This window comes from Penicillium brevicompactum (assembly GCF_028827555.1).
Source record: "Penicillium brevicompactum strain IBT 35665 chromosome Unknown utg000001l_segment0_segment0, whole genome shotgun sequence".
Lineage (NCBI taxonomy): Eukaryota > Fungi > Ascomycota > Eurotiomycetes > Eurotiales > Aspergillaceae > Penicillium > Penicillium brevicompactum.
This window is the reverse complement of record NW_026623203.1, coordinates 2,237,392-2,260,563: the sequence shown is the minus strand read 5'-3', so window position 1 is coordinate 2,260,563 and position 23,172 is coordinate 2,237,392. Positions and strand designations below refer to the sequence as shown.

The 23,172-nt window shown below is 48.9% G+C and overlaps 7 protein-coding genes across 7 annotated transcripts; 4 read left to right on the top strand and 3 right to left on the bottom strand.

The window, feature by feature from the left end:
• Positions 1 to 3,813: 3,813 nt before the first annotated feature.
• Positions 3,814 to 5,568, bottom strand: N7506_000614 (uncharacterized protein; the record flags this gene model as incomplete). The annotated part of the gene is made up of 1 exon (XM_056949910.1): positions 3,814 to 5,568. One exon carries the CDS (start codon positions 5,566 to 5,568, stop codon positions 3,814 to 3,816), a length of 1,755 nt encoding a protein of 584 aa, XP_056815825.1.
• A 1,973-nt stretch (positions 5,569 to 7,541) lies between these two features.
• N7506_000613 (putative APSES transcription factor) lies at positions 7,542 to 9,789 on the bottom strand (the record flags this gene model as incomplete). Its single annotated transcript, XM_056949909.1, has 3 exons — positions 7,542 to 9,400; positions 9,469 to 9,655; positions 9,748 to 9,789. The coding sequence occupies 3 exons, from the start codon at positions 9,787 to 9,789 to the stop codon at positions 7,542 to 7,544; spliced, it is 2,088 nt and encodes a 695-aa protein (XP_056815824.1).
• A 388-nt stretch (positions 9,790 to 10,177) lies between these two features.
• On the top strand, positions 10,178 to 10,630 carry N7506_000612 (NADH dehydrogenase [ubiquinone] 1 beta subcomplex subunit 7; the record flags this gene model as incomplete). The annotated part of the gene is made up of 3 exons (XM_056949908.1): positions 10,178 to 10,229; positions 10,293 to 10,414; positions 10,526 to 10,630. The coding sequence occupies 3 exons, from the start codon at positions 10,178 to 10,180 to the stop codon at positions 10,628 to 10,630; spliced, it is 279 nt and encodes a 92-aa protein (XP_056815823.1).
• A 1,303-nt stretch (positions 10,631 to 11,933) lies between these two features.
• Positions 11,934 to 12,781, top strand: N7506_000611 (class I SAM-dependent methyltransferase; the record flags this gene model as incomplete). Its single annotated transcript, XM_056949907.1, has 3 exons — positions 11,934 to 11,971; positions 12,029 to 12,200; positions 12,260 to 12,781. The coding sequence occupies 3 exons, from the start codon at positions 11,934 to 11,936 to the stop codon at positions 12,779 to 12,781; spliced, it is 732 nt and encodes a 243-aa protein (XP_056815822.1).
• Positions 12,782 to 13,556: 775 nt separating this feature from the next.
• On the top strand, positions 13,557 to 15,914 carry N7506_000610 (glutamate--cysteine ligase; the record flags this gene model as incomplete). Its single annotated transcript, XM_056949906.1, has 7 exons — positions 13,557 to 13,567; positions 13,619 to 13,691; positions 13,764 to 13,829; positions 13,891 to 14,033; positions 14,084 to 14,209; positions 14,268 to 14,853; positions 14,907 to 15,914. The coding sequence occupies 7 exons, from the start codon at positions 13,557 to 13,559 to the stop codon at positions 15,912 to 15,914; spliced, it is 2,013 nt and encodes a 670-aa protein (XP_056815821.1).
• Positions 15,915 to 16,072: 158 nt separating this feature from the next.
• On the bottom strand, positions 16,073 to 16,525 carry N7506_000609 (uncharacterized protein; the record flags this gene model as incomplete). The annotated part of the gene is made up of 1 exon (XM_056949905.1): positions 16,073 to 16,525. The coding sequence occupies one exon, from the start codon at positions 16,523 to 16,525 to the stop codon at positions 16,073 to 16,075; it is 453 nt and encodes a 150-aa protein (XP_056815820.1).
• An 828-nt stretch (positions 16,526 to 17,353) lies between these two features.
• Positions 17,354 to 19,168, top strand: N7506_000608 (Carboxylesterase type B; the record flags this gene model as incomplete). The annotated part of the gene is made up of 4 exons (XM_056949904.1): positions 17,354 to 17,614; positions 17,662 to 17,848; positions 17,900 to 18,520; positions 18,576 to 19,168. 4 exons carry the CDS (start codon positions 17,354 to 17,356, stop codon positions 19,166 to 19,168), a joined length of 1,662 nt encoding a protein of 553 aa, XP_056815819.1.
• Positions 19,169 to 23,172: the final 4,004 nt, after the last annotated feature.

The window sequence follows — 23,172 nt, the reverse complement described above, 5'->3', positions numbered from 1 at the left end:
TCTGCTACTTGATAATCTAGAGCCCACAGACCACTTTAGTGACCGAGCTCAACGGAACACTCGGAGAGTGTGGTTCATGTGGTAAACTGTAACCCAGCAACTGTCAGCTATGTGAACCAAGATGGAAGGCACTTCTGAAGAACCACAAGATCGACAGCTAAATAACTTGTAAGTCAATATCTCTTGACCAGAGATCAGTCAAGGTGAAAGAGTAACCAGAAAGAGAGATGCAAATACGACCAAGAATAGAGGAGGCAAACATACACCACACACCACAGCTCTTGGGCTGGTTGGAATGAAGCACAGCTCGGGGGATGTGCTGCTGAAATTTGAACTATGTCAGGAGTGTGTACAATGAAAACCACTGTAAATTATATCGGAAAATAAGTACATCTGCAACCTCGGGGGAAGGGACAGGAGGGAGAACACCCAGGCGAGGCAAGGCAGTCCGAAATAAACACTATAAAAAAGCTTGGATGTAGGAGCTCCTTTCACTACGAAGGCACCTGTAGCTAGGCACAGGGATAAAATAGGACTTCAACCCTCTGGGGAGCACACGGGTCATATCAAAAAAAGAACCAGGAGCCCAATAGAACTGGTTATGGGCGATTTCCTCATGGCGATGACCGTGTAGCCGCACAGTGGCTACATCTGTGCCAAGTGTTGGCAAACTTTTTTGCCACGGTCATCAATCAGATGCAAAGTGGTGGAGAAGGATAAGATGATGAATTGAGGTATGTCAGGACACTAGCGTTTGGAATGGTTCAAAGTAGTTAAGATACGTGGATACCGATATCGCGGGAGATTGGCAGTCGGCAGCATGAGATCCAGTTCTCTTCACCAGAAAGAGTACTGATTTACAACACACCCAACCTTCTCAATCGTATATTGTCCACGTCTCCTGCCGGATCTCGACCGTATGCCGAGCAGAAAGACACCCAACGGGGGGAAACGGAGGGACCGAGCTCATTGTGGGAGAGACCAGGGGTTCCACAAGCCCATGAGGTACCACAATGCCGCAGAGTCAAATATCATTCATGGCCACATCGAGATGAGGGAATTGGTATCAAATACGTGGCTTGGGAGAGATCTTCGCGATCGGAGGTTGTAGTAGATCAGTGGAGCAATCTTTTTTAGCGTAATGTGGTTTCAAATCTTGACTCGGAAGTGAATTGGCTAGTATAGTACGGAGTACTCCGTATAGTTCCCCCCTCTGTCCTTCCAAGACTTTCCAAGGTTCGTAGCTTGCACGCCTCCATTTGAATTGTGATATCAAATTAGCCTATCCCATCCCTTGTATGTCTAAGAATCATGGAAAATCATCCGACAGGCGAAACATGTCCGTCATGCATGCAAGATACCTGCAAGATACCTCCTTATCACCAGTTCCTGGTTGACTTCACTAGTCGAATTAAGATACCAATCGATTTTTTATCCACCTGCATACTGTGAGTCCACGCAAACCAACGCTTACGACGCGAGGCTCGAAGATACCTATCACACCTTCGGAAGCTATCCTATCACCGAAATTGCTGTCCTCTCCCTTCCGTCCGGAAATTCTCCTCCAGGGGCAGGCTGGTTAAAAAAACAAAAAAAATATGAATCAATATCTTGCAAGCTTTCAAAAATATCGAGACTCGGAGGGGTTGCCGGAGGTCTCTAGTCTGTCGCGGCTTCGTACATGCTAGTACCACATCATGATGATCATTGAAAAGGTCGCACCAATATCCGGGGAAGTTGCTTGCTCACTTGCACCGATTATACCAGTCACTGTATGGGCTCAAATCTTTTCTCAACCAGGGCAGGGTGTAACCGCAACACATGCACTCCTGAGTGGGCTTGAAGCATCCCCTTTCATTCAGTCAGTATCTCAACTATGATCAATCAGCTCGTCATCGTATCACCCATACCTGTAAAAATCTTGCATAGGAAATCTAGACTTTTAATCCCACCCCATCAAAAATCTAGATTGAATATCTCAAGCTTTTTAGCTTGCTGGTGTGGCTGCTGACTGCTTTTGAGTCCTGGCTTGAGTCAGCCGCCAGGGGCAGATAAGTTCATTTCTCTGATGTGGCGGCCAGACAGAGCCTCTCACCAGGCGACCTAAAAATGGCGCCTGAATAAGTTTGGGCCTACACAGGTTGGGCTCGACCTGATTATCCCGACGTTCCCGACGTCTCTCGACATGACCTTTCATACATTCCTATTTTGAAGCTAAACCCGAAATTTTACCTCATCTTGTACGCTATAGACTGTACCCATCCAGGAGACATGCATTATATCTGCCTCCATCTACCTTTGCATGCAACAATGCGACCGGGCAGCCATCCGTCCCACCCCCTCTGCCTTCATCATCAGTCACACAGCTCTCTCCCCCGACCAGCCGTACCGAATATAGTTGTGTGACCTGCACAGACGCAAGGGCCTATATCTTGGCTTGGACTGAAGAGTTGACATTCGTACTGTCCTGGATGCATATGTCTTGGATTTCCAGCTCTTCGATCCTCGGGTACATGCGCATGCATGTCAGGCGATCATAACCACAAGGCTGGCACGTATTCCCGATGTGAGTTATGGGACTTTGATCATTTTTAACGGGATTGCGAAAGAGGGTTGTCGTCAGAATTCCATCAGGGCATGTGTTTCCATGTGTCTCCATACATGAAACATCCGAATCTTTCATCACATACTTCTCCAATGAAGTCTATTTTATTATCAAACACTTTAAGGTATGCCCGTATGAGTACATATATGGGCACTGTATTGATCTGTTCTGAGGTTCCAACAGTGTTCAAATTTAAGGTTTAAGGTAATGGGGGTACCATGGTTTCAACCTTGGAAGGTTTGTCATATCAACATTATTTCCCTGGGCCAACTCTCACTGACTACTACAAGCCTGGAAGCTGTACTGATGCGTGGCCAAGGGAGAAAAAGTGGCTTTTATGATGTCTTAAACTAAGAAATGAAGAGATATCATTGGAAAGTCTCCACAACCTTGAAAATACATGAAATTTATACAAGACTCTTGAAGGCAATGAACTGACCAAAACCCACTTCCAAGATTTGTGTTAGAGATATCTTGGACATCCATGAATGGTATTCCTGTCGTATATCATTATCTGTATGGGCCCATAGTAGTATTCACGAGTAGGCACTGAGGCGAATGGAACACCCTGAAGACTTCCGGTTTTGAGGGGTTAACCAAATCTATAGCCCTGGAGGTATCTATGAGACTTGAACAGCCCTTGATGCTCGAGTGAGTAGCGGCTTATGTGCTTCAATTGTCAAAGGCTATGGTCAACACAACCAAATACAAGATCAAGATATAACAAACATAGAATCAAACATTTGCCGAGATGATATGGAATGACCAGACTGATTCGACCATGAGCAGCCAGGAATGATGACCTGTACATAACCAGATGTACAGCAGAAGCCGAAAGAGAAGACAGGATGCAATGTGACCTCAAATACTGAGGTTGGTCCTTCTGCTCTTCGGTCCTGTGGTAAGGCTAAAGGAAACCGGCTCAGAACACATCAAGTCAGATGGAATAAAGTGAGGGAATGAAAGAGAAAATAAAAGATAAAGTCATTTCAGACCAATCGAGGTCCTTCATCACGAAAACCATGAGAGCTTAGCATGTGCCAGCAATGGAGCAATAATAAGTAAAAGAGTGGCAAAGAGTCAAGGCTCATAACAATCATTTAGCCAAAAGAGAAACAGATAAGAATAGAGGCCAACCCAATTGAGTGAGAAGGAGACTGAAACGGAAAAGCAAAAGTTCATACGTCGCTGTCACATGATGTTCGGTATTACATGAAAGGGGTCTTGCGCTTTTCAGCACTGGACAGCACCAGCATAGGCGTCTTGCGCCGCTCTGGTGCTTGGGCCACTGGCCCCTGGCCAGCAACAACAGCCGCCACCGAGGGCGAAGAGGTGCCACTGGCACTTGGCGAGGGAACGTAGTCCCCGCGAACATCCACGAACTTGGACCCAAAGTAGCCATCCTCGCTAGTTGGGGTAGCACTATGGAAGGGACTGTCGGGGGAGTTGCGATCCCGGCCGGACTTCTCCTTTCTCTCAGACCCTATAGCGCCATTGGCCACCGCCCGAAGACTTCCGAGACTTGGCTTACTGGAAAGACTGCCTCCACTGCGCACAGTAGCATCATCGCCATCGGAAAAAGTGAACTCCTTTTCGCTTGCGGGAGTGTTGGTACCTCCGCTGCTATGATATCCAAAGCTGCGCGTATCACCACGGCGTTCGATCCCAGCACGTAATAAATTATGAACAGCTCGGCGTCGCTGACGGGTCGCGAAGTTCTTGCTGCCCTCGTGCTTCGATGTTGGCTTGGCCACAAGATCCTCGAGTGAAGGAGGTCCACGAGGCTGGCGCATTGGGTGCTCGCCAGCACGGCCTTGACCGGGTCCAAATGTTCCAGTGGCCGGAGTTGGGGGAAGAGCAGCGGACCGAGGGCCGGAACCGATGTTCGCCTTGGAAGTATCGATGTTCGTCTTGATTCCAGGGTTGAACGAAGGGTTCTTGCGGTGACTTCTGCGAAGAGCATTGACGGCTGATTCATGAGGAGGAGATGGGCTACCAGCAGGGGGAGCCGACTGTGGGAACTGCATGGGAGACTGCTCAGAATCTGCGGGGGGAGAAATTTCGGCGCGGAATTGTGGCACCTGGTGGCCGTAATGGGTCTGAACATCATGGGGAGACTGGTGGGAATAATCCTCCTGGGAGTTGTTGTCCATGATAAAGCTTTGCTGGCCGGTTAGAGGATTGAATACACAATACATTCCAGGCTGGCCAGGAACAGCCTGCACGATGGGTTGAACGCCCTGCTGAAGTTGTTGTTGATAGAAACCCAAATTGGCATTGGACATTTGGGGAAGATTCTGCTGCTGTTGCTGAAGTGACAATCCCAGATTGAGGTTCTGGAATTGTTGAGCTGCAGCGGTGACGCTGATGAGTTGCTGCTGCAAGCGCTGTTGCTGCGCAGCCAGAAACAAATTGGTTGACATCAACTCCGCATACATGCTCTCATCAGGAATTTCCCCACCAGTCATTTCGAGCATTGGTGGTGCTAGTACCTGCTCCGGCATGGTATAAGCCACGCGGTTGTTGTGCGAACTTTGGTGGGAGTGTTGACGTGGATTGTGATGCGGGTGTGAGTGCGAGTTCATTTTCTGAGTTGGCGCGTAAGCCTGCTGTGGGAATCCAGTTCCAGTCGCAGTTTGTGGAACTCGATCTGATCCTCGATTGGGAAAACCAGGGAAGCGTGAATCTTCCATGCCGCTTCGCTGTTGATGGTGAGAAGGAATCGTCGCAGACTTGGGAGCAGTTCGCAGTCCAGCCAAGAGGTGAGAGCGACTGGTGCGCGGTGTCGAGACTGAAGCCGATGTCTGAGACTCATCGATGGTGGCAACCTGGGGAGGCACACTCAGCCGCTTGATGTGAGAGCCTTTGCCGCGTGAAGCAAAGCCAGACCCGGGCACTCCCAGGGAGCCGCCATTATTGAAAGAAGAATTGTAAGTCATTTGAGTAAGACCGCCAGTGTCCATACTCGTGTTCGTTTGTGGAGGGTTGTAGTTATATGCAGCAGAATGCAAGTTGGGCCAGTCGCGTGCGTCTTTTGACGTCCGGGTGAGGATGTGAGAGTTTGGGGTCAACCACAAAACCGAGCTCACTTCCTGGCAATTAATGGATTATGATGTTTATGCAAGAACGGGCGGAGAAAAGAGTCTGCAAAGTCGAGATTCAAGAACCGGACGCGAAAACTTGGGTAGAGCCGGGGTTTCTGTGTGAAGGCTTCTGGTCAGTATAGCACGATAGCTGAGATCAACGACGCGTACCGATCACAGGTGAAGATATGCAAAAAGAGCGAACGAGTGGCTAGCAATGTAAAAAACCGAAGCCTGAAATGACCAAGCTGTACAATCACTGTTTTGGTCGGAACGTCGGAAGACACGGGTCTCCAAGTCGAGCACGAGAGAATTGGCGTCGGTAGTGAGGACAATTAAGAGAGTATTGTGGATAATAAAGTCGCGCGTAAAGCAAGACCAACGGAAGGTGAAATTCGGGGGAATGCTCTGCAAATCCCGGCCGAATAGAAAAGAGAGTCGTTTGACGCGAAGTCTAGGATCGAAGAGTTGAGGCTGAATAATCGAAAGTCACAGCAAAAGAGGTATGGCCAATCCAAGCTCAATAAACCAGAATAGAGAACCTGGTGAAGGTCATGCAGAATCGAAGGGAATTCGGGAATTCGGGTCTCGGCCCAAGGCGTTTTTTTCCCTCAGGGGCAAAAGTAATAGGGAAGACTATGTGCTAATGCCTTTTTTTTTTTCACCCGAACGAGAAGAGCTGCAGAGAAAGAAGGAATGCAGAGGGGGGAAAGAAAGAACGAAGCGAAGATTAGATGGGTTGAGAGAAGAGGAAGAGATGATTATTGAGGATGGTGATGTGGGGATCCAGCGCCTCAGGCAGGCAGGTCCCAAAAAGGTACTAGCGTGTCAAGGCACAATGGCTTTCAGCTTTCCGACTTCTTCCTGGTACTTTTCACTTTGATTGTTTGGACTCGATTGATGTTCTTCTTTTTGTGATCATTTCCCTCAACCCCTCTGTTGTCCCATTCTGGGTCTGCCTGATCTGCCTAATCGATTTAACGAGGGCGCCTGTTGAGAGGATCTGACTGGCTCGCCCTGTGAACCAATAAGCAGGACATTCAAGCGTGAAATGATCCCCCATCACATCCTCTCTCGAATCATTGGCTGTTGGTCACTAGCGGCGCGACGTGGCCGCCGTCTGCGCCTGACAACGCCCCTGGAGCCGCTCGCTGCTGATGCCAAGCTGCCCACACCAGCCAATGATTTTGCCCGGACTTGCCTGGATCCTAGATCATTACTCAAATAGAGGAAAGCTGAATTGTTCATTCTTGTTTTGTCTTATTCAGTATCCAAATAGTATTTTGTCTGTACCCATTCAGGATCGCACAGACCATGGAACCGTTCAGCCCGATCGCGGTCCGTGTCGAATTATGATGGCCGCTGAGGGTCTACACTGACACTAGCGTGATTATGATCTACGATGGGCCAAGAACATCCAAAGTGCTGACTCCATATGAACTGGAAGTCACTACATGACCGGTGTGACTACTGTATGAATTATTACACAATATTCTGTGCGTGTCAATCTCACATACCAAATCTCCGACCGGAACAAGCCATATATGCAAGACTCGATATTCTGTACTCCGTACAGGCCTAGGCTAACGTTCGACAAACCGTGTGAAGCCACCCAAGCCACAGGTAGCCGTTGCTTTCAATTGTACTGTGCACAGAGCAGGAAAACACGGGAGACAAGAGCGCCAAGAAGATATGAGAATACACGAAGAAAGGAAAGTAGGGGAAAAAAAAGAAAATGAAATGAATGCGGCAATAATAGACATGTGGGGTATCTGCTGGCGTACACAATGCCAGAGGAGAGAAAAAGTCAATGAGTCGTTAGAACTAATCAAACAGGTGCAACCCCAGAAGACTTAGACATCCACGGGCACACTAGGTCCAGGGAGGGTAGCCGCATCGTTCTGGGATGGTAGCTGGCGATGACCAAGTTCAGGCGTGGTGCCCTTTCCATTCATTCGGTCAAACTCCAGGGTTTCGGCCAGCTCAGCAGCCATAGGATCTAGGTCCTCTTCCTTGAGTCCGGTTGCCAAAGCCACTAGCTTACGATGCACATCGAACTTGGTGCTCACACCCGCGTCAGCGGTTTGTTGAGCCAGGTCTTTGACGGCTTTGTGGCGTATCTTTTGTGCAGAAGTAAGCTCCCGTGCAAGTTGGTACCGTGCAATCAACTGGTCTTGCTCGAGGGAAGCAGGTGTGGGCTTGGGTGTCTCGGTGACTGCGAGCTGTTGCGCCAAGCGACTGTATTGAACCTGCTCAAGCAGTGACTCGTAGCTGGCACGTAATTTCTCATACCTGCTGAGTTGGTCACCAGTTCGTTCATGCTCCGCATCCTTGGCCACCAAGATAGAAAGTTGATTCTTGATCTTTTGGCGATCTGACTCAAGTTGCTCGTGGAGTGCTTCCGGGTTGGCGACATCGGTGGAATCTTGTTGGTTGTCCTTAGAATTACCGTAAGTTACGGCAAGTTTCTTGTTTGCTTCAGCCATAATCGTGCCGATCTTCGTAAGAAGCTCCGTTGTTGCAGGCGCATCGGGAACCGGAGCAACGGAGTGTTGACTCGCAGCCCCAAGGCCACCGACATCAACATCCATGTTCTCGTTAGCCATAGTGACTGAAGATGGAGGTGGCGGGATTTCATGATCCGGGTGGTGGGAACGCTGTAAGATGCCAGCAGCGGTTTCGCCTTTGCTGTTCACAAGATCACCGGCTCGGTGGCAATGAACAAGCAGGATATTGACTAAACGGAATGCACCGTTTCGAGCCGCAACAAGAGCGGCAGTATCTCCATTCTGGTCTTGGCATGACAGCAAGATGGCTACTTCATCTTGGGAGCAGGTCTTGCATAATTTATCGAGGAGAATTTCGCAATAATACCGCGAGCTTTTCCACTTTCCCTTGCTTCGAGTATTTTCTGCGATATGATGGAAGATTGTGGCACCGAACCAATCTCGAAAAGAGACGGTATCTAAGAGCATGTCCAGTAGTGTCGGAAACGTTCTCTTTTCGTAATTGTTGGTGAACAGAACGGCGCGAACAAGCGGAGTCTCCTCATGCTCTGACAGAGCTTTGACATTGGCTCCTTTGCTGATGAGGCTGTGAACGATACCCAGATCACCCATTGCACAAGCCCAATGAAGCGCGGTGTTGCCGGACTCATCAATGGCTCGATCGACTTGGAATTGGGCAGGAGGAACAGGTGGTGATATCCGTGTTGCCTCTGGAGCATCTCCCACGGTCATGAAGTAGTCGAGAAGTTGGTCGCCATAAATTATGTGTTCCTGCTCAGCAATTGACATAGCAGTTGTCTCGTCCACTCCACGCTTTCGCTTCCGGCCACCGTGCGACATCTGGAGCATATCTTCGTCGGCGACCATTGACGATGAGTCGATCGTATTGTGTCCAATGGATTCGTTGTCGTCAAATCCTCCGTTCATATCATAATGATCTTGGGGAATTGTTGGAGGCCCCATACTGCGTGGAGGTTGGACAACCTTGAGACTCTCCGCGGCCGCCGCTGCTGCGACGGCGGCGGCGGCACGGTTGGCAGCGGCGGATTTTCTTGGGGCTCGGGGCTTGGACGCAGCCGAAGTATGCTTTGGCGCTGGCGGTGGACTGCGGCCTCCGGCGACGTAATCAAAGATTCCAATTAGTTTTGGGAGGATGTTATTGCGCTCGGCAAGTAACCGACCCTCCGGAAGGGGGATCCATGTTCCTATAGAACACCACAAATCAGCGACCTGTTTCGAACTTGGACATTTCAAAAATGGTTGCAAGAATTACCTTGGTATTTGCCATAACCACCTTGAACTTTCTCGTGTACGCCCCTTTGAACTTCGCGTTCGAGAATCCGAGTTCGCGCAGGTTTATCAAACCCCGCTGCTTTGAGAATGTGTGTTGCGTTCACCCAGTCGTCTTCTCGTCGTCTCATCACACTATCGCCGTCGATTTTGAGCTCGTAAACCGGATGCTGAGACGAATGTCAGTTACCATGAGGTCTGAAATGTGCGAGAAATATTTCCAAGCGGGGGAGCTCAGCATATTCAATCGTCGTAGACTCACGCTACTGTAGGTGGCAGAGTAGATATTCTCCATCCCGGCCATGATGTGCGTGTCCGTGACCGCCGCGATTGAGCAGGTTGCCGAGGGATTATGATAGGGCGCACGTTGTCACGCGAGAAGTCACCCCTTGAGGACCCAAAGACTTTACTGAAATAGTTCAGAATCAACGCATTTGATGCAGTAAGAATGCGAAGCACGAATGCAAAGACTTGGAATCGGTGGAGCTTGAGTAGCCTCAGGATACGCGCTGCAGACGCGTAAAGTGGAAAAAGTACACTAGTCCCATTTCGGTGGTTGTGATCACGTGTGCGGTTTCAGGTCATGTGACTGATATCGGTCATTGCAGGAACCTCACGATCGGTAATGGTCAACGTCGCGCCCGCCTCTTTTCCCCCGCTCCTTGTCTCTCCGCCCCTCAAAATTCACCAAAATGACTGTCATTGAGTCGGTCAAGAGCGCCGTGGGCCTCTCGGAGAACTCCGGTATGAAACCGAAGCCATTGATCAGCAATCAAAAGCCCAGCCAGGAGACTAACCAAATTCCAGCAACTCGCCAAGAGATGTCCGAAGCTCGCCTTCCTATGCAGTACAGAGACTCATGCGCACACTTGCTGATCCCGTTGAACCGATGCCGGCAAGCAGAGTACTACCTTCCTTGGAAGTGTGAGGTATGGAATCCCTCGTTTTGGAAGCTGCGGTAGAAACCGTTTTGATTGAATTGCCGTTGGGAACCTATTGAAAGAATCACTGGCTAACTCGATTGCCTCGCTTACGCACAGGACGAACGACACTCGTACGAGAAATGCCAGTACGTCGAATTCAAGAAGCGTGTGGCTAAGATGGACGAGCTGCGTGCTGCCAAGGATGGGGCTCGGAGCAACTAAATTGTCAAATTCTCGAAACTTGCGATCGGTGCTGCTGAAGGAGTGGCAGGAAATGTAAATAAGAGATACACCGAAACTGCTTATGGATTGCCTTTTGGCGTTGGGACTCTTTCAAGTGGAACCCGACCAGTTGATTCCCTCACGTCTAACACACCACTTGTTTGACGGGAATTGATAGATCAACACTAAATGCCACGCGCGTGTAGCGTACACTGCAGCGAAATCTTCATTGGCATTGCAATGGATCGCATACACTGTGTGTGTGGACCGTATAGTTCATTTTGAGCTTTGTTTTCCCGGACGAAGAACCTATTTCCAGTCTTTTTTTGCCTACTTATTGCAAACGGAGATACGCCACACTATGTTTCTTGCCGAAGTAGATATTGCGTAACAATTTGGACCCGTGGATGGCTTCTGAGCTAGATAGATCTACCCCCTAATGTACGACGGAGTGAGCTCATTGTCTTTCCAGCTTCGATGTACTCACTAGTCATGCAATGAACTGCCTTGTTTAGCCAGCCTATTTGATATGTGGATAAAAAATATCCCATGGGAGATAAATTCAAGATATGCAGTAATGATGGTAAACGATGGTAAAATGCTTACTAGGCAAGTGCAAGATTCTACTAGTCGTCAGCATAATTATTGTATAGCTATCACAGTAAGGTACAATGTATGCCTCACGTTTTGATATGTATTTCACTATTGGTCCAAAGTAGGTAGTTATGCTTTCAATCTCCTGGGAGGGACCATAGGAACCTTGGAAGTACCTTGGCAGTTTGATCTCTTCCGACCAGATACCCACACCATCTAATAGGTACCATAGATCTGCTTATATGGCTGTTTATTACCTGGGCAGTCTTTATGAATATTTCTTGCATTTAGATTGAAAATGGATGCCAAGTACGCTCTCGGAGTCATTCTAGCAGGAAGCAACCTTGGACTTCATCGCCATTCATGGAAGCGAACCTTGGAAGCAACATGCTCTAGAGGCTCAGAGATGTACATATGCCTAGCCTTTCCTAAGGTTGGCGTTCGTTCATTGGCACCGGAGACATTTCGAGTGGCGGGGGCTAGCCTGGCTGGATGTCTCCGAGACCACCATCTCACTATATAATCACCAAAGGTTTGATACCAACACGTTTTTTTCTTTCTTCTTTCTTCAACACTGAAAAGCCGGAAAACTTGATTCTCATTTCTCACTCAACTTTCTCACTCAAGGTTGATATTGTCGTCGTTTTCTCTCTCTGATCATCGATCAAACAACAAGAATTCACTGTCAAGACTTCTTGTAGCTTTTACCATGTCAGAGTTCACCGAAGCAAATCGCAAATACTTTGAGTAAGTTGCGCAAGAATGGAAGATATCCCCTGATGTACTGACAGTCCTACCTAACAGTAAGCTGGCCGCTTCTTACAAGGGCCGCTTTGCCGATGCCTCAAGGATGCTGGCATCACAGACCTTACAGCATCGTAGCTGGATCAGCGATCGGTGGACCGATACAAAATCTGGGAGTGGCAAGGAGATTAAAATGCTTGAATATGCGTGTGGTCCTGGGGTTGTATCTATGGTATGTGCTACTCCGTACCTTGAAAATCAGCCCAAACTGACCAAAGAAAAACCGTATAGAGTTTGGCCCCTTTCGTCACACAAATTGTTGGAATCGACGTATCCGATAATATGGTTGCAGAGTTCAACCGCAACGCTAGCTCTCTGGGGCTTGCAGACAAGGTAGTTGGCTACAAAGCAGATCTACTATCGGAGGATGCCCCGGTTCAAGATGTTGAATCTGCCTGCACCAATCTGGATGTGGTGACAGTAAGCATGGCGCTTCACCATTTTGAGCACCCTGATTTTGCTCTCAAGAGACTTGCAGGGCGCTTGAATCAGGGTGGTGTGTTTTATATCATCGATCTCGTGGCGCATTCCGATTCTCATGGTCACGGACACGAGGAACACGAGCATAACTTTGCCGAAGCAGCCCACACCATCAAAACGCACGGCTTCTCCCAAGTGGACATGCAAAGGCTATTTGAAGATGCCGGACTCACTGGCTTTGAGTACAAGGTGCTACCCGAACCTCTTACGTTCAACACCGATGAACGATCCTTTTCAAAGACGGTGTTTATTGCACGAGCCCAGCGTGTGTAGACAAATGTCTTAGATGCCTGCTGTGATATAGCACCGGATCCAATGCAATTTCTCTCAACTCAAAGGGTGTTGAATAGAACACAGGCAAACATTGACATACAAGTACGGAGTATAGTGTAGGGTGATGATACATTCCACCGCACTCTTGGAACACGATCTCTATTGGCCCATGCCCGCCAGTGGATCTCTATAAACTAGGTACATATCACGTCTTGAGTCGTTAGGTATGGGCTTTTTTATTTGTGTACCTTGTTGGTACTTTGGGTCCTATGCGCCCGGGCCTATCATAAGACATCCATAACGGTACTCCGTATGGTCCCCCGAAGACGCAAGTGCAGGACCTCATGTTGCCATCCTCTTTCTTGACTTCTCTATACTTCAAGATTCAGTAGAATCATTAGACAACACCTTTCATAACCAATTTCAAAAGTCTTCTAAATCTATATATCCTACATCGTAAATCCCAATGCAATGATTGGTAATCCCTTGTCCCACTCTGATTAATAATTCAATATCGCGGTCCGGTGCCGCTCTTATCGCCGGTCCCGCCGCAAAAAGGCCGGGGACCAAAAAACCCCTCCTCATGTGAGCTCAGAACTACAAAGAATCGATCAGAAGCGGACTCGGACTATGCGCAGGGCTCCATCCTCTTGATCAGAATTGGGGACTTCAGTATTTGACATCTTGCATCCTCAGTGGGGGCTCATCCAGACTTTTGACCCCATATCAGAGCTTCGCAAAGACTCCTTGGTTGCAACCTTTCGATCTCACCACAATGGGACTCCTGTATGTCATCCTCGCAAACATCGCTTGCGCAAGTCTAACTTCGATATATAGAGCCCTTGGGACGGCGTTGGAATGGCCAGACGCCAAGAAGAAGGCGAGCCAGGTGCGCGAGTGGGGTATCGAGGTATACAATCGGATCTGATCTTTGTCTCAAGGCCTCTGGTGTATCAGAAGTGCTGACTCGCGACGCCTTCAGCAATTACTTGCCAATTGGCGCAGAGCTCGTGGCAAAGAACGCGATGCGTTGCTTTGGGGCGACGAGGTATGCGCCCTTCGCTCCCACAACATCTCTCACTTCCCGCTCACATGTTGCTATACTATAGGTGGAATACCTCGTGGTTGCTCTAGACGATGCGGCAAAGAAATCTCGCCTATCTCTAGCTCAGGCCGACATCTTAAAATCACTAGCGCGAGACGAAGCATTGTGGAAATCCGGATCTGGAGAGGGGAATAAGCATGCAGGCCAGTGAGTTGAAGTGGACTGGAAGAATTACTAGCATGTCTGACCGCTAGCAGCGACGGAGAGGAACCACCTCACTTCCACCCCGAATTCGGCAGATTCATGCTTGAGGCGACTCCAGGAGAGCCGTGGGGAATCGGGTTCAAAGATCTATTGAAGGTGGAGTCTAATATGAAGTGGAGGTGAGTACCCTTGGACAACGCGCGAGTACTCTACCAAAGCATATTAACAGTCACCCAGACGTGAAGTGGCGAAAGCCCACATGGCTCCCAATGAAGTTCCCATTACCTTGACGACCTTCCCTCGCTTGGGAACCAAAGACGACTACATACAGCCATATTACCCTCCATCTGGACCCGCTCTTCGTTCTCAGTTCGTTCCTGATGAGATTGCCAACCCCCACATCCGATTCCCCACATTGGCAGCCAACATTCGATCAAGGAGAGGACGGAAAGTTGAATTGAATGTTCCTGTCTTCCACGACACAAACACTCCAAAGCCCTTCAAGGATCCTACTGTGAACTATGACCTCCACAACTGGCCTGAAGATGATGATGTCCGTAACGGCGCAGCCAAGGACGACCATGTTTACATGGACGCCATGGCGTTTGGAATGGGCAGTTGTTGTCTCCAAATCACATTCCAAGCAAAGAACATGACGGAGGGCAGGAAGCTTTACGATCAGTTGAGTCCTCTGGGTCCCATACTTCTGGCCCTCACCGCCGCTACACCCATATACAAGGGTTTCTTGGTGGACACGGATGTGCGATGGAACCAAATTGGAAATGCAGTGGATGATAGAACCCGGGAAGAGCTGGGCGAAGCTGTGAGTTCTCTCGCAGATCTTAGTGCCTGATCCATCGAGCTAACTTATCGCAGCCACTCGAGAATGACCGGTGGAGAATCCCTAAGTCTCGGTACGCCTCCAACTCGACCTACCTCTCTCAAGATCCTCGTCTCCGAAAAGAGTACTTTGATCCCGACCTAGTCGTCGACGAGGACATCAAGAAGCGCCTCATGGACGGGGGTATGGACGAATTACTAGCCACTCATTTTGCACACTTGTTCATCCGTGACCCATTGGTGATCTTCTCTGAAGACCTTGAGGAGCTAGATCTCAACAAGAGTGACCACTTCGAGAATTTACAATCTACTAATTGGCAGCACATGCGTTTCAAGCCGCCTCCCCCTGACAAGGACGACATTGGCTGGAGGGTCGAATTCCGCTCTATGGAAATCCAAATTACCGATTTCGAGAATGCGGCTTTCAGCATTTTCATCGTGCTGGTCACCCGTGCTATTCTAAGTTTCGATCTCAACTTCTACATTCCAATCCAACGCACCACAGAGAATATGGAAACGGCACACGCGCGCGACGCAGTGAACGATCGGAAATTCTGGTTCCGCAAGGACCCCTTCGCAAGCAGAGTTCCCCGGAGTTCGCAGCAATCGACCAACGGCAGCACCTTCTCGTCAGGCACATCATCCGCCGTCAACACTCCACCACCATCTCCCCCTCTAGGACCTGTCGAAACAGAGTTCGATCTCATGACTATCGACGACATCGTCAATGGATGTGCCGACGGATCGTTCCCGGGTCTGATTCCGCTTGTGGAGTCATATCTCAACAGTGTCAACGTAGACGTTGAGACAAGGTGTTTCTTGGCCAGCTATCTTGACCTGATCCGAAAGCGAGCCAACGGAACTTTATGGACCGGAGCTCGCTGGATGCGTGAGTTTGTGGCTAAGCACCCTAGCTACAAGCAGGACAGCGTTGTGTCTGAGGAAATCACGTACGACCTGGTCAAGGCTGTTGAGGAGATGACAATCAAGGAGGGCAAAAATGGATCGGTCGGGTGGGAGCTTCTTCGGGGCAGGAAGGTCTAGATCGTTCACATCTTAGAGATCCAGTGTGATCATATACAGCAAGATCATTCAATAATTTGCACATATTCACAACAGTCAGTGGCATTGTCACAGCATCTCATTTTTTCAGTCATTTGGCATTCGCGATCTTAACCTTTCACTTTGAAGGCTAGCTGCAGTTACTCCAAGAGCATCTCCTCCACAGTCGGCAGTCGGCATGAGTCGGCCAGCCCAGTCACCTTCCATTTCCCATCAATTTTGTGCAAAACGAAAAGCTCAACACCGACGTGGTCGACGATTCCATTGATTTTCGCCCGAAATGGCGCCCATACAGCAGCCAAGTTTCCAGCTTCGTGAACCTTCACTTCGGGGTCCCATATCCGCTCGTCGATGACATCTTTGATCGAAGCAACATGCTCAACAAATGAACCGAGGGTGCAGAACCGGAGGCCTGTTGGAGGCGGGGGCGAAAGGGACATCCCTCCGGCTCGCACGCAGTGTTTATCAAAATCGACACGAGACTTGGTGCTCAGTGCGGCGAGGAAACCTTGCGTGGCTGCAATTATCGCGGTTGTTTCTTCAGATTCAAGGGCTCCAGGTCCCTGGTAGCCATGGAGTGATGACCAGCACATTGCCGTTGCATTGAACTCGAGCTTCGAGTCTCCATTCAGGTGCTAGTTCTCGGCGCCTTCTCTTCGCTCTTATACATGTGCAGGTACCTACAGGGTCGCTACTTTTTTTTTTTTTTTTTAACTCCGTGACGGTCTCAAAGTACTGAACTGTTGGCGCGTTGCACTCCCAACCCTAATTTCATGAATCTTGCGGACTTGCAGTCGTACACAGGATGGTACAACATATCGGCCTGTCTAGATCTGGTCTTCAGATCCGATGTTCCCACTTTAAGCTTTGGTTAAGACAAGACTTGTGTAACTTGACGACCCGTGCATCTGGACATGCTTGTGGGCTCTCTCCCAGTGTGACACGGTATTTACTATTGACCTTCATACAAATCTTGACGATACCACGTCAAAGCCGAGGTTCTGAGGTCAACATGAGATGATGTCCTAGTCATATAACCAAAACATTCTCGGCAGTAAAAACCGGCTAATCTTCGGATGATTTTGTGCGGCTTGAGACCAAAGGAGATAATTGTCCGTTTAAGTTTGTTAGAAAGACTGACGAAACTAGATATCCCCGCGCTGACTGTCCCAAAAGAGGGTAGATCAACAAGGGTCAATCCACTTCCCCACACTACCATGTCACCATCCGAGACAATCCGGGCAGAATCCCGGCGAAATACCCCCGCGGGGATATCTCCACAGCTCCAATGCCGAAATCGCCATCGGAATCCTCAGAGATGTGCTCCGGTCGTGCGAATCAGGCACTATAAATACAGTTAAGAAGTGACCCGGGGCCACAATTGGGGATCGGTCATCGAGGAACTTGTCTCGCTCGCCATCATGCTTGGAATCGCGTCCAGCTTTCTGTTCTTGACAGCAGTACACGCTGTACCTACTGCTAAGTCTCCTACTGTCACAGTACGCAACGGAACTTATGCGGGGTCCCATGTTTCAACTTACGACCAAGACCTGTTCCTCGGCATTCCCTACGCTCAACAACCGGTAGGGAATCTACGGTTCACCGTACCGCAGTCTCTCAATACCAGCTGGGATGGTGTACGTGATGCAAAGGAGTACTCTGACATTTGCGTTGGATATGGAGTGAGTTCATCTTCAGTCTCGAAACTCCCATTCTAATGTGGGCCTAGACCGACTCAATCTGGTATCCCCAATCAGAAGCTTGTCTTACTCTGAACGTTATTCGAAGTTCGTCTGCCAAAAGCGATTCTAAGCTTCCGGTTGGCGTATGGATTCATGGAGGAGGTTTCTACCAAGGCTCTGGGGCCGATGAGCGTTACAACATGTCTGAGATTGTTGAAAACTCATACAAAATTGGTTGGTGTTGATTCCCAGATGTTCTCTCGATCCATTCTAATTGGTGGTTAGACAAACCATTCATCGCTGTTACACTGAACTACAGAGTTGCAGCTTGGGGATTCCTCAGCTCAAGTCAAGTCAGTGGCAGTGGCAACACCAATCTCGGACTAAGAGATCAAAGATTGGCCCTTCAATGGGTACAGGAGAACATTGCTGCCTTTGGCGGGGATCCCGAAAAGGTCACCATCTGGGGAGAGTCGGCCGGGGCCATGTCTGTGGGTGTTCATCTCACAGCATATGGTGGAAGGGATGACAAGCTGTTCCGAGCGGGTATCATGGAGTCTGGAGGATCCATTACCGCTCGGCCTGGGAATGACACTTCTTTCCAAGGTTACTACGATGACTTGGCCTCCAAAGTGGGCTGCTCCGACGTGATCGACTCCTTGCAGTGCCTTCGTGAAGTGCCCTTTGAGAAGCTTAACACTGCGCTTAACAGCACAGATGGCTCTTCTTACTACAGCTTTTGGCCAGTCGTCGATGGGGACCTGATCCGGAACTGGGCTAGTATCCAGCTTGACAGGCATGATTTTATCAAGGTTCCGATTATCGCCGGTACCAACACAGATGAAGGGACAGCATTCGGACCAAGAGGGATTAACACAACAGATCAATGGTACGAATATTTGACAGGTGTGTAACAATGGCCCGTTTGCGTCTGACTCAAAGTTTAACTTTTTCAATTCAGACGGGGGATTGAATTTCCAAACACCTCCTTCCATAGCCAAGCGGATCCTAGAACTCTACCCCGACGACCCATCACAAGGTATTCCAGAGAGCCTGGGAGATGAGCGCGTACCCTCAAATGGGCATCAATGGCGCCGCACCTCGGCTTTTTCAGGTGACTGGTCGATGCACGCCAATCGCCGCCGGCAGTGCGAAGCATGGGCCGAATCATCAACGCCGGCATACTGCTACCGATTCAACGTACACTCCGCAGACACACCCCTTCTTTCGGGTGCAACTCATTTTGAGGAGGTAGCGTTCGTGTTCCACAACATTGCCGGGCAAGGGTACCACTATGGTAAACCGTTTGCCGGTGTACCGCAGTCATACATTGACCTCAGTGTCATGATGGCGAGCATGTGGGCATCTTTCATTCATGACCTTGATCCAAACCCGGGTGTTGTGAACAAATATGTACCCTGGAATTCTTATTCCAATGGCAAGCCCGAGGATTTGCTATTCGATGCTAATATCACCAGCCAGATGGAGGCTGATACCTGGCGCAAAGATGGGATTGACTATATCAACTCGGTTGCGGGGGCATTTTGGCGGTAGAAGGTCCCTGAACGATGCCATTTGCGAGGTGTCTCTGCTTGTGTACCTTGGCATACCCTTATGTGAAGTCAGTGCCATCATCGTCGGAACAATCTTTTTCAATGTCAAATTGTAGCCTAGTCTCAAAGCGGTCGGAGTCTGCCAATAGACCACAGACTAAATGGGGCCTCAGGAACGGGGGTAGAGAGACAATGAAGAGGAACTTTCTAACATGCCCCAGTGACCTTAGATGCAGGAAAGAGCACTAGCAAAGAATAACCCCAGTGCATCAAACATGCTCAACAAAGAGTAATCCTTGTGCATATGCTAGTCAAACCCATCGAGTGACCGTATTAGGCAGGAACAGCACTGTCTGGGGCTTGCTAGGTCCTCTTTAGAGAGTGATTGGAAGTGTAGGTGAGAAACTACGTAAATCGTTTGGTAAAGCGGGTTGCTCCAAATGCATGATTGCTATGTACACCCTAGTTGTGCTGTATCAAAGTGGCTTCCACGAGACCGAACTAAATCTTTTGAGTTCAATGGTACAGATTGACTTTCAAATCCCTGCAATCGAGATTTCGAGTCCAATGATACGGTAACTTTGGAACGCTTCAAGTACGGAGGGTCAACTTGGGTTAGACATGTCAAAGTCTAAGCTTCTATAGCGGTGGTAAAGGTAACTGTTTGGGCACTGTATATGGGCCCATGAGTGGAGGCTCTCTCGGAGTTCAATGAAGTTGATACATGTTAGATTAACGTCGGGCCCGTTGGATCCGATATCACAGCCGAGTTATCTCCAGGAACTTCAAGCTGGAAGCTCTCGGAACCTCGGTTCCCCGAGATCAATCTGGGCGCTGAATCATCATGACGCGCATTGGTCGGAGCCGACCAGATCTAAATCGGGCTCAATCTATCTTTCGGTCTTGACTCCGTAGCCAGTTGAGACATGCGAGATATACGAGCTGTTTGAACCGCTGGCCCGAATTTTGGTTTGGAATGACGTACAATTTTTATAGAGATCAAACAAACTACCCGAGTACAGCGCAATTGTCATTGGTAGTCTGGTTTCCACAGCACACATGGCAATTATACCGAATGGAATGCCGAGCGGTGTTGGAACGATTTCTAAAATGGGAGGGGAATCAGAATCAAGTGGGTCAAAGATCGAGATTTTTTCGCAAGACGAGTGGATCGGCCTCAACACTTGTATTCTGGAACCATGGTACATCTTTCCGAGATACAAAGTACAATAAAATCTATCAGTCTACAAGTGTACTTCCCCCTTTTCATATTCATCAGCCTCATGGCCCATAACCCGAACCGCAGTGAGACATACCGATATGGATCCTCTCAGTGGGGGCACGGCTACAATATCCGCCCATACAATGCACTGACTGCTTGCCCTCGGGGTCTCGGTTTCCACTTTTCTGGCGCTTATCGCGCGGGCCAGCAAAGACAACGAGATGCTGGGACGAACTACCGATGCATCGGGCCCCACATTCAAAGAAACTATGAGCTCTGAACTCCGTCTTTCGTGCTTGGCTTACGTTCCTTCAAATTCACGAAATGGGTTAATACGGCACAGTCTGTGTACTCCGTAAGTACAAAACACAGATGCTGTAAATTGAAGGGGGGAAAAGCATGAACAGAAGTTGTGACGTGTCCGACGTCCACGACCCGGCTGAGAACATACTGACAAATCGATGTTTACTCCATATGCGACTGCTCATGTGCTTCAGCAGTCTACGGAGTGCGGTGAAGACACTACATAGAGTACACCGCCACAACCCGAGCAATGGCGCATGGCTGAGAGCCAATCTCAGATTGCAGATCGCAGGTGGGGGATGCGTGCATCGAGTAAGGATCTCCTGCAGTGCATCTCAGATCGGGATAGGGTCGAAATCCAGAATGCTGCGGGAGCTTACATGCAGGTGTGGTAAATTTCCAAATCTGACCTCTGTTCAAATCCCGAGCAAGTACTACAGTATAATTTACAGAATACGGAGCACGGAGTGTTCCGTTTTTGTATATCTCTAACTCGTACTCCGTACTCCGTACTCCGTTCTTAGGGGCTAACTGTACTCCGTACCATGCATCGTCCTGCATGCCATTCGGAAGATCTCGGCTCGATCTGGGGCTTCGGGCAGGCGCAGCTCGCTAGATCTCGGCAACATGCGATGAACGCGAATTATTGAAATCTTGTCAATTATTTTATGTGAATGTACATCTACAGAGTAGTAGATTTTGTGTGGGTTGGACTATATTCAATTTCAAATTTTTGTTCGATGCTATACAGGTGCAAGCTACGGAGTAACTCCGTACCGACACAAAGGATACTTTGAGCACTAAATTACTCCGTACTCCGTACTACCCACTCTAATATGCGCGGGAGAAAAGAAAAGAAAATACAACGTGGGAGCCTGAGACGAAAATGGAATAGCAAAATCAATAGCGTCCCAACAAGACGGTAATTTGAGACCCCACACAATTGGCCCACTCAGCTCAGATAGACTTTGCACCAGAAAAAGCATCGAAGATCGAATTTCGATTCGAGAGGACTCAAAGTGGAAAGACCCTCAGCCGCCGCTAAATTCTCGTCGGGCCGACCGAATTGTTGGAAACCTTGGAGGGAATCAGAGTAAGGTATAAGCGATTCATCTACCCCACGCACCCAATGATCGTGCGTGCGGGTAGACGATCTGTGGTTCGATCGTCTTTCCCAGCCAATAGTTTGGTTTACTCCGTCCAGTGAAGAAAATCATCACGGCCGGTTCGTAAACTAGTCACGTTATACAACCTTCGAAAATACCGAGTGCAGTGGACTTGGGATGTTTCGGATAGATCCGCTGTAGTTGGCCATGCAATGCTAGAGATATTAAAAAGGAATGCAATATGTACTGCAAGTACGTTTCTGTTTCACTAACCTCCGCTAGGTTCGCGCATATACTACCCAAGCAATAGTATATGCTACCTTATACTACAAACGGTTACATACCAAACTCAAAAATTTCCAGAACCAAAACTCTACGCTCCACTTCGGCCAGTGTCATTTACACCGATTCGGTTAGCGACCTTCCTGCCGAGAGAGAAGAGAGAGAGAGAGAGAGAGAGAAATATTGTTCTCCGCCAATGGAAACAAGTGTGATCTTGCGTGGACCAGTGATATTCCAGTGTACGGGGGTACTCCGTACATAGTCCATACGTGTATGGAGTACTGGCAGAAGCACGTTAGCCACAACGGACGAACCGCAGTTTGATCGCGCTATTGAATGCAATCTACTGTATGGAGTATCTCAAACCCTGTCTCGAAGATAGAGTTTGGGTCGCGCATCAGTTCAAGGTTTGTGTGCCGCACGGTACAAATGGGCGATCGCGACAATGACATAGCGTCTATTGCTTGATAGATGCGAGTGGAAGATCGCGGCACGTCCGCACAAACTCTTCGCTTTGTGGAGTTGCCCCGTACGCACGGAGTACGGGGGAACTGAGAGGTGATATAGATACATACCTTGGAAGTATTGAACCATTATTACACACGCAAGTGCTCCGTACTTACATCGAAAGTGACACATTTCAAGTATTTGCCCAGGTGCTTTTCTCTTTTTGCCGAAATATCGACTCGGCAACCTTGGAAGGTCCAAGCCACTTGCGAGTTTCTTGCCACAAAATCATGGCTTGATCATATGTATGTACATAGCATACCATCCATGGACGCTTAACAAAGAGTCCAAGTTTGCCACCAAGACGGAGTAACTAGATATTCATCTGCCTAGCTGATCTCCGCGGGCGGAGGCCGCCTGCATACGGAACAGAATATACCCTTCCTTACTGCACATGCCGCATTTTCCGGGGGGGCACTCGGATCTCGGAACGAACCATGGTGACCATTGGAAAAGAACTCCTTCGTTGAACTATCATTCTCATTGGAAATCTGCGGTAACATTGGAATTAGCAGCGGTGAACCTTGGGAGAAGGCCCAGTGACGTAATTCGCTGTGTTGTCTACTCCGTAAACGAGTAAATACA